Raw genomic sequence first — 17,393 nt, forward strand, 5'->3', positions numbered from 1 at the left:
TTTGGCTCAAATTCCTAATTCCATCATTTGCAAGAATTCAGGACCTATGTATCAACATTCCCAACATAATTCCATCTGAATTTCTCAATGTCTTTTCCCATCTTTACTATGTTTTTTCTTTGCAAGCTTGAAATAAATCTAGTTTATTATGGCTTTTCCAAAGTATACTTGGATCATGGAGGGGCTCATTCTGCAAGCTGCTCAGCAATTTACTCTCTTTGTGCCTCCTCAAACCACTCCACCTGTCCCAACTCTATGTTCTCTACACCTAATCCTCCTTGTCACACATAATCCTATACTAGTAGGCTCCTTCCTGTTTCTATTTTGGAAAAAGCCATGACTAGACAATCTATCTTCCACAGCCTTCTTGGAATTAGGAGGATGAGCATTTTCTCAATCCTATTACAGTCATGCATTGCTTAACAACAGGGACACACTGTGAGAAATGCATCATTAGACGATTTTATCTTTACATGAATGTTTTAGAGTACACTTACACAAACCTTGACGGTAACTATTACTACCAAACTAGCCTCCATAGCATAGCCTATTGGGGCCACTGCCATATACATGTTCCATCACTGACCAAAACATCATTCATGGCTATATCGCTAAATTTTACAACTGGCTCACCTCTGAAGTCACTAGAAGTAACCCAAAGTACACTGCATAGGTCAAATATTTAAAAGTAAAAGAGATTAGTATTTCTAGTAATATTAAGGTTCAATCTGTATATAAGTACCTAAAAAAACCAACAGCACAGATATATATAGAAGTGGAAAAGCTAAAAAGAAATGTGAAGATTACAAATCTAAAGTATTGTGGTTTTTTTTTTTTTTTTACATCAATCTCTGCAGTACTTATATTTACTCAACACTTGTTAACTTTAGACCTTGGGGAATTAAACTGATTAAGATAACCGGTGTTTCCTTAATTTAATTGATCAAAAAAACCAAAATCATCAGAGAGCAGATAGCAAATGATTGATACAACTTAACTATCGATAAAGCAAAAGCAGCCAAGTTGAGGAACTGAAAAATTGCATTCTTCAACTGAATATAGATATCAAAGACATATCTAAATTTTTTAAGTTTTGAGAAGTTTTATCATCATAAATGGTGAGATTGAAGATTTCAGTTTTAAAAACTGAACTATGTTTGTATATGCGACAGCACACACAATTTTTGCCTTAGTGACTTTTCCTATGTTTTCCTGTTGTTCTCTGTTTCTAGGTATCCTGAATTCAAATCTGGCTAAAGAATTCAGAGTGAGTCTTTTTTTTTTTTTAAAGATTTTATTATTTATTTATTTATACAAGCACTGGGTACAGTCAGAAGCGCGGGAGGGTGAGAGAATTCACCAGAGCCAGAACAGGGAGCAGAGCAGGCAGAAGGACCAAAGTACACTGCTGAGGGGAGCAGCGGGCGGCAGTGGGCGGCAGGAGAGGTCTGCACACCATGTGGGACCCTCCTCCGGTGGCCAGGGAGCAGCCGGGGAATGAACTGGCGCTGCAGAGGCTGCGGGCAGCTTCGCAACCCAGCGCTCAACCGCTGCACCACCAGGAAGGCCCCAGAGTGAGTCTTGAAACAAAAAAAAAGACCAAAAGTTGCCAATCATGGAAAGGGAAGAAATTTGAAAATAAAGAAATTTGAAAATACTGAGTAAAATATTATCTTATTCTTTTAGTTTTTGTCTGACATAATGCTCCCCAAAGAGTGTTTCTTACAATATTATTTTCTCGTATTGGCTTAAAAGGGTTCTATGATCAAGAAATTTGTGAAGCACTGTGCTAAACACTTAGATCTTTTACTACGCTAACGTGCACTGTGAATCTACCAGTGCAAATGATTAAGGTAACTGGTGTTTCCTTAATTTAATTGATCAAAAAACATTTTTTCAACCAAGTATCTTTTAAGTATTGCAGTACAGAAAACATTGCAGCACACTTAAACCCCCCTCTACACATGCACCAGTATTTTATTTAAAAGTTCTTCTTAAGATGTATGTAATAGTTTGAATCAAAACACACTGCATTTCAACAGAACACTTAGAGAACAAAACTAATTTCCATTCATGTATATATTATGTTATTCTAAAAGAACAAAAGTTGCTAAAATCTTCCAGTACTCTTTGTCAGCTGTGTGGATTATACCAAAAATGTATACTACATGTGAAAAATGATTTTACCTATTTTATAGGTAATTGGTTGTTGAACAATTGTATTAACACTAATTCTAAGAAATATAAATTATATAGTTGTAAAGGAGAAAATGTGAGTCAAAACATTAGAGAATAATCTATATTGTGTTTCAATAAACTTTGAAAATTATTGTGTTCATTCTGCTTCCTATTTGAAGAAATTTACAAACCTAGGGGTTTCACTTGGTTTACTTTTATTACTGTTGTTTTTATTCTATCTTTCCCTCATTTGCTGTTTAGAGAAATTATAGCATTTACTAAAGTGACATTTCTCTCTTATACTTGCAGATATAATTTTAATGATAATAATCAAATTACCAATCTTACAAATATTATTTTTTTCATAATATTACTAAGCTCATTAAAATGAAAAGCACATCTGCATCTTAATTATAGAGAAAGTCAAGAAACAAACTAGCAAGTAAAAGAAAGAAAAAGTATTGGACCTAAGAGACACAGTTTCCCCTGGGCGCCTCTTCCTGCCTTGGCACAAACCACTCACCACTAAGACTCATGAGCAACCAAGAACAAGGGTGCTGCCCCAATCCCTTTTTTTTTTTTAGATTTATTTATTTATTTATTTATTTATTTATTTATTTATTTATTTATTTATTTATACAAGCACTGGGTACAGTCAGAAGTGAGGGAGGGTGAGAGAATTCACCAGAGCCAGAGCTGGGAACAGAACAGGCAGACTGACGAAATACACTGCTGAGGGGAGCAGTGGGCGTGGCAGGAGAGGCCTGTGGCACCATGTGGGACCCTTGCAGAGGCTGGGGGCAGCTTCACAGCCCGGCGCTCAACCTCTGTGCCATCAGGGGAGGCCCACTGCCTCAATCCTTTCTTGCGCAAAACTTCAGGAGCTCCCAAGTGGCAGGAGGCCAAGACAGACATGATTCAAGTACAGGAACTGGTGCCTATTACAAGTCCAATTTTGGAGTAGGCCTGTTCAACCTCAAAACCTGATAAAATATTCTCATAGTCACTTTATAGCTAAGGAAGTACAGGTCAGTGTTGTTCAGTGAGCAGTCCAAAGTGAGAGACATGAACTTAAATATGCTGCTTGACCACAGGTTTAGTAATCCATCACAGAATTTGAAAATTTCTAACTATCATGTGGCATCAGGATCCAAATATTACTAACAGTTTAACCCATACTTACAAATACTTGGGGAAAATATCAAATACATAGTTTCAATAACCTCATATTATGTAGGTGGAAATAAAATGGCATAAAAACTATAGGTGAATGTGGGGAGGGAGGAATAAAGCAATGTTTAACAAAGCTACATATAAACTTAGCCTATGACTGAGCAATTCAACTACTAGGAATTTACCCCAGATGCAAAATGCAGAAAGTTACTGATTGAATAAAAATCTATAATTGCAAACTACTTAAAACTACCCAAATGCCCCAGCATAAAAGATTGAATAAAGTATGGTACATACACTCAATGGAGTACCACATAGCTGTGCAGAAGGAGAAAGCACTCAATTAGAGAGATTTCTAGTAACTAGTTCTAAATGAAAGAAAAGTGTAAGAGCATATATAGTATACTACCATTTAGGTAAGAAAGGAGAAAATAAAAATATATATGCTTATCTTTACAAAAAGAAACAGAGAGAATAAAACACACAACAATAAAGTGGTTACCATAAGGAAGTGTGGGAGGACAGAACTGAAGGGACATGGGAGATACTGATACTTCTCTGAGTATGATGTTTAGACAGTATTTACTTTTGGAAGCATGTTCATCTTCCATGTCTTCAAAAAATCTAATCACATAAATGAGAATGTGAAGGGAAACCTAGAACTGAAAGCAAACAAACTGTAAACTGAATTTGATTTGAAATAAATACCATAAACACAGTGACAGGATAGGGGAAGAGGAGGAGAGGCCTATCCAAGTAATATAGACCACTGTGTTTTACTACGTGCCCTCCATTTGGGTGAGGTGATATATGTGAGTGAAAGAATTGCAACTAATTGTCAATTTTGGTGGTTTGACAAAAGCAATTCTGAAACAATTTTTGAGATATATTCTGCAACTTAGCAAGCAAGTTAATGTGTTGCTCTTGCTGGAAGTCAGATTCTCACCCCCAAATGAAGATATATAAATATTAAATGAGGAAAGGAAGAACTCTACGGGGCTAGGCAGAACTCAGAGGCATGGTATGAACTCCTGATTTCTAAAACATGTGTAAGTGTGTGTAGGAGGGCACATATACATACACGTGTACTTATATTGATGTCTGTATGCATGTGTATATTCCTTAGCTCTGTCCACTGAAAATATCAAGAAGCAAAGTGATCCCTGTAGCAATGACCACACATAGTAATCAGATCTTGACCATTCCTCACTACTAAAATGAGTCAGGGTTCTTTGAAGGAATGGCTAATACTAGAGTAGGGACAAGATAGGTACAAGAAGCACCTAAAGAACCAGAAATGAAGAAAGTGTGAAAAAATGAGAAAAGCAGGTCACAGGAGACAGATTAAAGGACTCTCCCTACCCATATCAAGGTGAACTTGATACTAAATAGTTAGGCACAGTAAAGTATTGTAGACCAGTGGGGAAAACAGGAATTCATAAGTCAGTCCTGATTACAGAGAAATAAATAACATGGAGAGAAGGTGAGACCCCTGCTCACAGCCAAAGGCTGACTGACAAATGTGGGGGAGCTGTAAAATCAGCATTTTGCAAGCATGAGAGTGAAAAATTGGGTCAGTCAAGAATCTTCAGTAAATGTCAGATCTATAGGGACATCTTCACATGGAACTTCAGATTTGAATTGACTTAAAGTATCTCCTCACAAATTACTTAATAGTTGCAAGAGAAAAAAACAACCACCATAATTATAGAGTGGAGAAATCTGCAACCCTCTGACTGGTCATCAAACTAACAACTAACGAGAGACAGATAGCCGCCATGACCTCCAGATGTGACACGTTGAGAAGGACACAACATCACCAATGCAGCTTTCCAGCTGAGAACGTAAAACTTCAGTCGAATCACAAGGAAGTATCAGACAAATATGAAATGAAAAGTGGAATAGAACTGCATTCTTCAAAAATTTTGAAGAAGTGGGGTAGAATTTAATCAAAAATATCAATGTCATGAAAAAAATACTGTAAAATTTTCCAGATTAAAGGAAGTTAATTGAATTCCATTCTAGAAGGGGAAACATTATAAAGGATATTAGGTCAACCAACAAAACTGGAATATAGAAAGTGGATGATAAAAGTATTAAGTTAATATAAATTTAAGTTAATAACTCCTGTGGTGACAGCTGATAAGCTGAAATATTTAGAGACACATGAAACTTACAGAATCTGTGTGTGTGTGAGCTGTGTGTTGAGACAGAGTAAACACAAATGAAAATGGAAAGAGAGTACAATGTATACATATGAAACAACAGGTTCTTTGTAATATTGTAAACTTTGCAAACTGGGGATTGTTTTTAAATGATATTTTTCTAAATCTATAGTCCTATTTAAAATGTGGGATAACTTATGTACATGAGACTTCTATGGCTTGTTGACAAACAGTAAGAACTCCTGGCCATCATCACTTCCCGTGTACTCTCGCAGAGGAGGCCAGAAAGTTCAGCCAAGTGGTTCTAATTACTCATGGCCAGAGTTGCCAAGAACCTTTTGGTTCTACATCCTGTCACACTGGTAATTTAGCTGAGATTAGTTTCATGACGCATTAGCACAGCATTATTTATTCATTTAGTCAACAAATGTGTTTACTGCCTGCCAATATATGTGTGTGCTGCCAGGGATTGTACTATCTGTCTTTTGAGGACACCAAGAAATTTGGGTATGATCTTAAACTCCCTATTTCTCACAAAAACACTTAATCTCTCACCAATCAGAAGCAAGTTTCCTCCTAAATACCTCCCAAATTCCCCCATTTCTCTCTATCCATGTGGTAACCACCTCTCCTCATTCCCTTCATCAGCACGTGGTCTCCTAAATTGTCTGCCTCTGTTCTCATCTCCATGTTCCACCTGCATCCAGACAGCTCTTTCTGAAATACAAATCTGATGTGCTGATGTGGGTTCCCCACCAGTCTTCTGTCCACTAACCAATATGAGACCCAGCATGCACTTACAGGTCAGAGAGGCCCACTCCTAAGAAAAATAAGACAGAACCGTACACTGGGGTAACCTGGCTTCCCACAGGCTGCCTACCCCATCAGTAGGCTGGATTGATGGGAGACATGGAAACCAACCCTCACTCCATTTGACATTCGCAGCCTCTGCACTTCATCTACTTTGAATCAACTGGATCCACTCTCTTTAATGTTCCTTATCTTTGTTTATGTCAATCATCCCCAAACAAACTCTGCACATCCCTTCCCTTGCTGCTAGGCAACTCCTGAAAACCTCCTTCATGCCCTCCGGAGCTGATGGCCCACCAGTCAGCATCAGTGAAATCCCGATTCTACTCTTCCCTGCCAGTAAAAACCTGAGAAAACCACTATGACTCCACTGTGACTTTTTTTTTTTTGGTGGGACCCTCGCCGGCGGCCAGGGAATGAACCGGCACTGCAGAGGCTGCGGGCAGCCTCGAAGCCCAGCTCTCAACCACTGCGCCACCAGGGGAGGCCCAAACCACTATGACTTTTTCCCTCACTGTCTTGGAGAAACCTCCTTGCTCCCCATTGCCTCTTTCAGATCATTCTCTCCCCTCCCCATTCAAACTTCCAGTTTTGAATATCCTCAGATTATATCACCTGAAAGCTCTCATGACTACAGGTGGCTGTCATTCTTAAAGTAATCCTCCTCACAGACCATTGTTATTCCAGTCACTGCCACGCTCTTCAATATTATGCCATGGGAATTTTCAATATATAAATGATAAAAATGATCCCTCCAATACCTAGACCTCTCAGTTCCCTAAACAACTGTCTTCTAACAGTATCTTCCTTCCTATCCCAACCATTCACTCCCATGCTCATGACTCCAGAGCAGGATTTCTTAGCTTTAGCACTACTGACACATGTGGATGACCATCCAGTGCCTGCACAACATATTGAACAGCATTTAGCAACACACCCAATCCTGCCCTTGAGAGGCCAGCAACCTCATCCTACACCACGACAGCCAACAATTTCTCCAAGAGTTGCCAAATGTCCAGGGGCGGGGGAATGTAAGTGGGAGGAAAACTGCCTCCAGTTGAGAACCACTGCCCTAGGGCCTAGGACTTCACACCTAAAATAAAGTCCTACCATACTCTCAATGTTAGCATTCAGCTTTCTGACCCATCCTCTTCCCAGTTTACTTCCTCCATTACTATACCCTCAACAATATTTCAACCACCCCCAGGACTTCCACCACAAATCCAACCACTCCTTCTTCACTCTCCTTGCTCATCTCCGTATTCGATTTCAGTTCCATGGTGAATCACTGTCCTGCCTCACTGGATTCCCTTACTCTCCCTGCATTACTCTCTTGGCAAAACCAACTCTATTTGTTCTCTGCCTGCAGCAGTGTCTCTGACTGTGGCTAGAGGAAAGCATACCATGATTGGCCTTTCTTTAACCCTCTACCAAACTATCATATAAATTATCATGGTCCCTTGTCAATTTTCTCTCCAAAACAACTACTTAATCACATCTTTGTTCTTCAGACATCTAAACCTCCTCCCCAACCTCAATCTCAGTTGTTGACTCAGTTCTCTGAGGGAGGAGAGGAAGAAGTGTTCAAAATAATCAAGAGAGAAAATCCCCAAACCTGTTCTATATTCACATGCTGTTTTCCTGTCACTAATCATGAATGAACTGTTCTGGCTGCCATCTAAAACCATCACTCCATTTTTATGCTTGCCATAGAAGCAAGGGGTCTCATTCCATCAGGTCTCACTCTCTCCTACACCATCAAGTTTTCATTACATGTCGGGTCATATTCATCAGAGTATAACTGCATCATTATTTCTTCCAATCAAAAATACAAAACAAAAAATAAATACAAAACACAACTTTTTAACTCCCTTCCCCTGTCTGCCAGCCTTTTATTCCTCTTTATGTCAGGTTCCTCAAGAGTTATCTACCTTCACCATCTTTTATTCCTCTCCTCCTATTCCCTCCTTTTGATTTTCTTAGGGGGTATGCATCAACTTTGGTGTTCATTTTCTCCTATTAATTTGGTCTTCAAGTTTCTTCTCCTCCCTCTTCTGCCTTTCACATAAGGACTTCAGTAAATACACTTGCCCCTTGTGATTCTCCAGATTAGAACTGAGAGTAGGATTACAGGGTTAAACTTCATTCTTCTTTTTTTTTATTTTTTTATTTTTTTTAAATAATAAATTTTATTTTTATATTCCCCCATACAATTGCAAACGCCCCATTCTGACCCCAATCCTTCCCCTCCCGCCCCCACCCCCCAAAAAGTGTCTCTGGTTCATAGTTTTTTGTTAATTTTGATTTTCACTTTCTTATATTCATTTTCCTGGTCCCTTATTTAAGTTTTCTAGATTCCTGCTATGAGTGAGACCATCCGGTATTTTTCTTTTTCTTTCTGGCTTATTTCGCTGAGCATGATCCCTTCCAGCTCCATCCATGTTGCTGCAAATTGCATGTGTTTATCTTTTTTGAATGCTGAGTAATATTCCATGGTATATATGTACCACATCTTCTTGATCCAGTCATCTATTTTTGGGCATTTGGGTTGTTTCCAAAACTTAGCTATTGTAAACAGTGCTGCTATAAACATAGGGGTGCAGGTGCTCTTTGGAATTGATGTTTCTGTGTCCTTTGGGTAAATACCTAGGAGTGGAATTGCTGGATCATATGGAAGCTCTATGTTTAGTAGGTCCAGAAATCTCCACACAGCTCTCCATAGTGGTTGGACCAGTTTGCACTCCCACCAACAGTGCAGAAGAGTTCCTTTTTCTCCACACCCTCGCCAACATTTGTTGTTGCTAGTTTTTTTAATATGTGCCATTCTCACTGGTGTGAGATGGTATCTCATGGTAGTTTTGATTTGCATTTCCCTGATTACAAGTGATGTTGAACATTTTTTCATATGTCTGTTGGCCATTTGCATTTCCTCTTCAGAGAAGTTTCTTTTTAGCTCTTCTGCCCATTTTTTGACTGGATTATTTTCTTTGTTGTTGCTGAGTCTCATCAGCTCTTTGCAGATTTTTGTGATTAGTCCTTTATCATTAGTGTTGGGTGCAAAAATGTTCTCCCAGTTGGTGGGGTTTCTCTTTGTTTTTGTTATTGTCTCTTTTGCTGTGCAGAAGCTCTTTAATTTGATGTAGTCCCAGCTGTTGCCCCTCATTCTTCATTCTACTAAAACTGGTCTTGGCAATGATCACCACGCCCGGGAAACCACGTAGTTAGAACCAGAATCCAACAGCTGCTCAACACTTAGAGTGTTGCTACCTTGATATGAGCCACAATTATGCCCCAGCTAGATATTTTTTAAAGATTTATTTATTTATGCATACAAGAGCCAGAGGTACAGCAGTACAGGCCAGAGGTGCCAGGGGTGAGAGGATTCACCAGAGAGTGGGGAGCAGAACAGGCAGACTAACTGAAAAACACGCTAAGGGGAGCAGTGGGCAAGACAGGAGAGGTCTTCTGCGCCATGTGGGTTGCTCCCTAGCTGGCTGGGGATCGAACAAGTGCTGCAGAGGCTGCGGATTGCTTCATAGTGCAGTGCTTAACCCCTAGCGCCACCAGGGAAGCCCCCAGTTGGATTTTTAACATAAGCAATAGTTGTTGAATGAATGAATAAGGAAGAATCTTTGTGGTGAAGGCATTCAATGAAAATCAACCATTTGTTAACAGGTTTTAAAGACGTAACTCCTTCGTAATAAACACATATTCATAAAAGCAAGAATGCTCACAGATGCAGAGCTTTGGTTAATTTAGGGTGCTATTGAATTTTTTAAAAATTCCTTTGATTTAGGCCTAAATTCTGATACTAGTTTTACTAAAGATCTCTGACACCATTGTTAAGTCTCCAGGTGAAAGCAGGGTATTTGATGGTATTCAACTACCAGCCCTTCTCAAAATAGCAGAAGGGACAAGATCTGAGCAGAGTGTTCAAGGATACCAGCTCATACCATGGAGACTGTCATTAAAAAAGTAACATGATAGTCTCAATTTTGTTGTTGTTGTCTTCACCTAATCACAGAGAAATCTAAGAAGCTTAAAGTTCAGGTTAGTTGTAATTTTACCAAATATTTATCCTAAGATAGGCACATTTTTAATACAATAATGACCCAAAAATAGTTCACCAAAGGACTAACTCATAAAAATAAGTTGTACAGGGAAAAAGGATTTTGAGTAATAGTAACACTCTGATGAAAACTTTGATCATTTTATCATATTCTAATTCAAAACTCGAGGTATTATTTTTAACATATTGAACAGACCTTACTCTTTGCATTACTAAGCCACATAAAACCAGTGGCAGGACACAAAGAAAACTGTATAACCCTACAATATTATGGATAATTTTAACTCAATCTTATATTAACATATCTTTTAAGACTGAGCACTGAATTTTCTCCAAACTAGACCACTGAGAATTACCCTGGTGTTTTTGACTATCATTTCTTTAAAAATTTGTATTGTAAACTGATCACCCACTATGGAAAACTGTGTGGGGGTTCTTCAAAACACTAGAAATGGATCTGCCATACAACCCAGCTAATTTTAACTCTTGATAAACTAAAACTAATTTCCATATGCAAATTTTAACGTTATCAATAAATGGAAGCTGCCAAACAGTGGAGTGGGATCACTGCTTTCTTCTAGAAGAAGAAAGAGCGACATCAGGTTTTCTGATTAAGAGTGAACAATCTCAGCAGATCAGGTTATTGATCATTTGACACATATTTATTGAATACCTGCTACATGAGAGGCTCTGTACCAGGCCCCACTCATATCTTTCCTGTGTCTCAACTTTCAGATGCACAAGCACAGACTTATTTACTTTTTTTTACAATTATCTCACCAGCAGGACACCTCAACGCCATTCACTTAGATTTTTGTTCTACATATAGTGTCAAAGAGGCAGAAGGGGGATTCTCTTACATCATATTTTATTCATTTATCCTATAAATATGCTTTACAGTAATAACACTTCAAGGGAACATTTTTTTATGGGTAGATTAAAAGGAAGCTTTACATCCTTGTCTTTTGCCCTATATCCTAAAAGCTACCTCAAGGGGTGAAAGTTCTGACAAGCACTGTGCTCACTACCCATACAGTCTGAAGGACACCACCAAGGTGCGGAGTCAAGTTCAGAATGCTTGCTCCCTTGTCTGACATTCTCCTTTGAAAATGTCCCTAACTTTCCATATCAATTAAAGAAGGAGCAGGACAGTGACTCCCTTGAGAACTTTAGAACAAAACTGGAACACTTTTTATCCAGTAAGCAGAATGAACCCTTCTTATTTTATGATTCCTACCTCAAAAAGCACCAAAGTGCACATTACAAGGAAATGACAATCACCTTCTTTCCCCACCTCTAGTCTAGAAAGGATTTTAACCTTTGCTAAAACTAAAATGACATTTCTCCATTACCAATTCACTGATCTATTCAGTCTCCTTCCCATTACATGAGAAGTTGTGCCTGCAAATTAATTAACCTGGTTCATGTGGCTTCAGTTGAAGAAAACATGGAAATTTTGCTTTACAATCTTTTGTCAATGAACAGATAAGATGTCCCTTCTCAGTTAAGCAAAAGCACTGAACAGAAACTTACATCCTTTCCTAGTACTCTTAGTTCATACTGTGTCTCCTTGAAGTGAACCTTTGTAATCCGAGGCCTGAAAAACAAAGCATTGATGGTGGTGCTGATGTTATTTATTAATCTTCAGATATAATACAGTGGTAAAATACTGGTTCAGTATGAAAAAACATTGGATCATTATGAAAAACACTAACTCCTTTATGCTCTACTGCAGTAATTATGGAGAATTCCCTAAATGTCTTTGCTCAGGACACCTTATTAAACAACTCCACTTTCATTCTCCTGTGCCTATTCACTAATGCAAAGCGTGGAGTCCCCAGTCTCTTGCAGTGCCCCCAGATATTGTATAAAGCTAAAGACTCTTAAACCTCTCTCAGATTCTCCCCTACAGAGAGTTAGTACTCAATAGGTATGGGCTGTGGCCCACCAGCACACACCTACACAGGCAGGAAACCGACTACACAGTTTCCATGGACAAGACAGTACAGAATCACAGTACCTGAAACTTACAGAAAAAATATATACTGAGATTCACTGGGAGAAAATTTATACCCAATTTCACTCATTTATTATCAACCAATGGAAATATACCTGTTTTCCACTCCTTGTACTGCCATTACCATAAGTCATCACATAGAATGTACTTTTTTTTTTCATAGAATGTACTTTAATATTAACTCTGCCCATAAATTGTACATACCAGAAATACTTTCCCACTTGCTTTTTATTCTTGTAGACAACAACACCAACTGGGGTTAATCCTAGGAAATACTCAGACTTGTTTTCTCCCTGCAAATATAAACATATGTTTATAACCATGAATTTATTCATGTAAAAGTTCTTTATCAAACTCAATGGGCCATACAAACACAATTTGTTGCATTAATAATGGCATGTTTTTGAAAGACATTAGATTAAAAAGCTAGCTAGACATGATGGTAGCTAACTAGCTGTTCATTTTTTTCAGTGTTTTAAAGAAAATGTTTCTTAACATATTTTAATTGCTAACTTCAGTTCATTAAATAACACCTGAACTACCAATTAGGTCAATGATGACTCATCCCATGTTGAGTCACAGAGGTTTTCTACCCTGGTTCCACATTAGTTGGGATCAACTACGTAATTAAGAGTGCTGACACGTGGGTTGCTGAACCAGTTAACTCAGTCTCCAATTAAAGGACAAAGTTTTGACCAAACATAAGAGGTCCAGGTGATTTCTCCTATGCAGCCATGGACTGAGAATGACTGGCTCTATCAAGGGTGACTGGATGGCTCCTCTTATTGTTTTTAATTATTAATTTTTGAATGAAATTTCATTGATTTAACAATGTTTTACAATACTATTAAGTTTTGGGAGTACAGCTTCACACCCCTATATGTACATATATTTCACTGAACATACCATCAAAGTTCTAATGTTATTCACACTATCAAATTGATCCCCTTTATCCTTACTTTCCACCCCCTTTCCTTTCCCCTCTGGACTAGTATGTTTTTCACAGAGTCTGAGAGTTATTTCTGTTGTGTCTTGTTCATTTGTTTTAGTCATTGACATTCCACATATGAGAGAAACCAGCAGTTGTCTTCACTTTCTGATTTTATTTCACTTAGCACAATCACTTCAAGTTTCATCATTCTTGTCATAAAAGGCAAGACTTCATTATTTTTAATGGCTGAGTAGTATTCCATTGAGTATACTTATCACACATTTATGTAATAGCTCATCTCGATCTTATTCCCTGATATGAACAATTATGAGGCCTGACTCACCACAATTCTCTCCAGAAATTTCTGGCAGCTGCTTGCAAGCACATTTGTGAGTTTGCTAAGGTTTTTATGATGCTTCTTCCTACTTCAATTTGTGACTTTAACACTGATCAAAGGTGTGAAAATAAAATATTTTCTTATTAAAAACTAAGGCATTGATAAATCCCAATTAAGAGAATATGATTGTGAAATTAAAATCACAGAGTAGGTACCAAGGACATGCACAAAACTTTCTATTTGTAATCTTATTTCAAAGCCAAAGTTAAATAATAGCCTGTGAAATCCTATTTCCAAAGAATATAAGACAATTAATAGGCTCTGGAGGAATACCAGCTGCTGCCTCCCTTCAATTCTAAAATTTCAGTTTTAAGGGATGTATGGAAAATTCTTGTTAACCCAATTCATTGGCAATACGTTACCACTACCTCCCCCTCAAAAAAAAAAGTATTTGTAAATTAAATAAATATTACACAAATACAGAAGCATTTTGCAGAAAAAATTCCTGTTATGCATATTTTCTACAAAATTCTTTTTTGTTAAAACCTAAAAATATAAGGTTAAAGGGCCTAAAAGTATTAAAAAAAAAAACAAAACCCTATTTCACAAAATTTTGAGGTATTCTTAAAGCAAAGTAATATTAAGCATTGATGATTTAGTGAAATTGTAATCTAACAAATCAGGGAGCTACTACCTCCTCCAAGTCTGTAACTTTTATCACCACATTAACTGTATACCCAAGGGTTATTCTAACGCTAAAAAAAAATATATGATATGGTTTTTCTGTTTTAGGAAACTCTGATGAACAAAAGACATGAAATGAATGCATGAATGAGTTATTTGCATTACAGCAGATTTCTTAAAAATTGAGGTTTATAACCAATTGATATAGTCAATCTTCATATAATCTTTAGCAACTCACTTCCTATAAAGAATAAGGCACCTAGCTCATTTTCTCAAATAACATGCCTGATGCTAACTAAAATTTTATGAAATCACAGGTAGGATAGGATTTTGATCTTACAAGCATAAAATAATCAATTTTTTAAAAGATTTATTTATTTATTTGTTTGTTTATTTATACAAGAACTGGGGTATAGGCCAGATGCGTGGGAGAGTGAGAGGACTCACCAGAGACAGAATGGGGAACAGAACAGTCAGACTGATGAAATACACTGCTGAGGGGAGCAGCGGGTGAGACAGGAAAGGTCTGCCGCGCCATGTGGGATTCTCTCCGGCTAGCAGAGATCGAACCCGCGCTGCAGAGGCTGAGGACAGCTTCACTGGGCTGCGCTCAACCGCCTGCGCCACCAGGGGAGGCCCACAATATTCAATGTTAATGTTAGAAAAGTGGCTCAGATGGTAAGACTTAGATCTAGAACACTGAATGCAGAGACAGTGTAACTGTTTACTGATGTATTAAACAACTTTTCATCAACCACTGAAGAAAATATGCCAAAATATTTCTATTAATACAACTCAGTAACTAGAGCAGACAATAACCCTCAATATTGACGTAATTTGTACATTCAACCTGCCTGACCAAACTTTTACACCCTCTGCTTTTAACAAACACCTAACTTTCTCTGGCAAGTGATTTTATGACTGTTTTTCTGCTATAAAGATCTAATTTTGTAAAGTCTGTTTTCTGTCTAATACAACCAATTGTAGACCAAGTTTAAATTGAGTTGACGTTTGCTTAAGCCCTTTAGATCTGTTATCCAGATTGTGTTTTCAAGTCCAGTTAATTGTTTTTGTACACAGAAATATAATCACAGACTTCTATGCAAAACTCATTAGTGTTTAATCCATGCAAGAGATTCTTTGTCTTTGAAAAACACAGATGAAAAAGTATCATTTGCTTGCCAAACAGAACTATAGCTTTCCTCTGGAAGTTTCAGTGACTTTTTAAGAAAAATGGCATCAGCTTAACATATTTTGTGCTAATTAAATGTTACTCACATAGACAGGATGGAGGTCAACGCCATACATCTCCAGGGATTTGGTGATCCTCAAGTAATTCAGCTCTGCTTCAGAGGGAGCCTGACCCCTATGCCCAGAATAAAAACAAAAGAGTTTTATATCACTGATAGCTATTTCACTTACAGGGATGTAAACTACCTTCATTATATTCACTAGGAAAATAAATAGTCCCCTTGATAATGCAAACATAAATCTTTGTATTTTAAGAAGTACTATGCCTTCCTGGTGACAGAATTTTTTACTATGAGGTGATACTTATAATGTTAATTTTATTTTCCAAATCTATTTTCACTTATTACAGCCAATCCCAATGTCCCAGCATATATTTAAAAATTCTCAGTTTCAGAAATCCCTGAAAAGATTATTGAGAATTTAAGTACTTAAATTTAAAAGCATGCCCTTTACAAAGAGTAAAATCCCTCCATGCACCAGGAGGAAAAGAAAGAAATAGTGAGGGCAGGAAGAAGAGAACGGGTCTCCTACCACTCAGATGGGGATGCTTGGCATCTCCTGAGTACATGTATGGTTTGAAAATTCATTATTTCTTATTTAGAAACTGTAAAAGTGTTTGTAATTGTCTTAATACAAAGTATAGAAGTCTTTTCCAAATTTTCACTACTGATAATGTTCAGAAAACAGCATCCATTCCTAATTAGAGTGAGCACCTATCAGGAATCTCCACAGAGAAGTGGAAATAAGAGTGTGTGTGTGTGTGTGTGTGTGTGTGTGTGTGAGAGAGAGAGAGAGAGAGAGAGAGAGAGAGAGAGAGAGAGAGAGAGAGAGAGAGAGATTCATTTTAATGGCTAACAAAAGGAACTATGAATTTTTAAAAAATAAGAAATCTTGCTTTGATGCATTCTAAAGATTAAGCTTTGTACCCTGGAAAAAATCCACCACATAGCATCTTTTGAAATCCATGAGCAATTTTCAATACAAATTAAAAATACAAAAGCTATAAAATTTTCATCAGGATTTATTCTTTTAGAAATAACGGTCAATCACCAAACAGACCACTACAATAACATATAGAAGACCCTTTACCTAATGCTCCATGATAATTTCAAAATATAATCACACTTTGAAAACCCTAGTAGAATTAGTATCCCCAGAGTGTGCCAAACACACTGCCCTACATAATGTTGTAACATGCTTTCTGTTAGCATCCATTCCAGTGATACCTTAAAATGAAGGATTCTATAATCAGGCTGAGAGCATTCCAGTGCATGCTAATACAAGATGAAGAGCCTGGTTTCTCTCATTACAATTCAGCAACTGACTTCTGTTGCTACTCACTGAAACAGATCCTTAGGCAAACATTTTTTTGTTGACCAGATTAATTCTACATTTTTTCTTAACTATATTAGATCTAAAATCAAGCAAATTCAAACAGGAATGTTACATAAGAGGCAATAAAGGAAAGTTAATCAGTAAAGAGGATTTAACCAAAATAACTATAATTAAATTATAACTTCAATGCTTCAGGCCATTGACTGAAAATCCTACCAAGGGAGTGTGTATATTCTCACAAGTGCATGTGGTGTTAACATAATACCCACCGCAGCTCACACTAGTGTCATCATGACTTCCAGATTCATCACTATAAACTGGATTGGACTTTCCTTACAACTGTGAAGAATTTACATACTCAATATAGAGCAAATCTAGAATACATTAAGACCTTGTGGTTAAAATGTATTTAAAATTAAATAAATTTCATGATATAGGTGACT

At 37.4% G+C, this 17,393-nt stretch overlaps 1 protein-coding gene across 1 annotated transcript in view; it reads right to left on the minus strand.

Moving 5' to 3' along the window:
- EPB41L4A (erythrocyte membrane protein band 4.1 like 4A) overlaps window positions 1-17,393 on the minus strand; it is a gene marked incomplete at both ends in the record, with an annotated part of 314,692 nt that overhangs the window by 79,233 nt on the left and 218,066 nt on the right. Inside the window, 3 exons of the mRNA XM_084234013.1 lie at window positions 11,929-11,992; window positions 12,617-12,705; window positions 15,643-15,730. Coding sequence (XP_084090139.1) covers window positions 11,929-11,992; window positions 12,617-12,705; window positions 15,643-15,730 — 241 coding nt within the window. The remainder of the gene's footprint in view (window positions 1-11,928; window positions 11,993-12,616; window positions 12,706-15,642; window positions 15,731-17,393) is intronic.

This window comes from Talpa europaea (assembly GCF_964194135.1).
Source record: "Talpa europaea genome assembly, chromosome: 5".
NCBI lineage: Eukaryota > Metazoa > Chordata > Mammalia > Eulipotyphla > Talpidae > Talpa > Talpa europaea.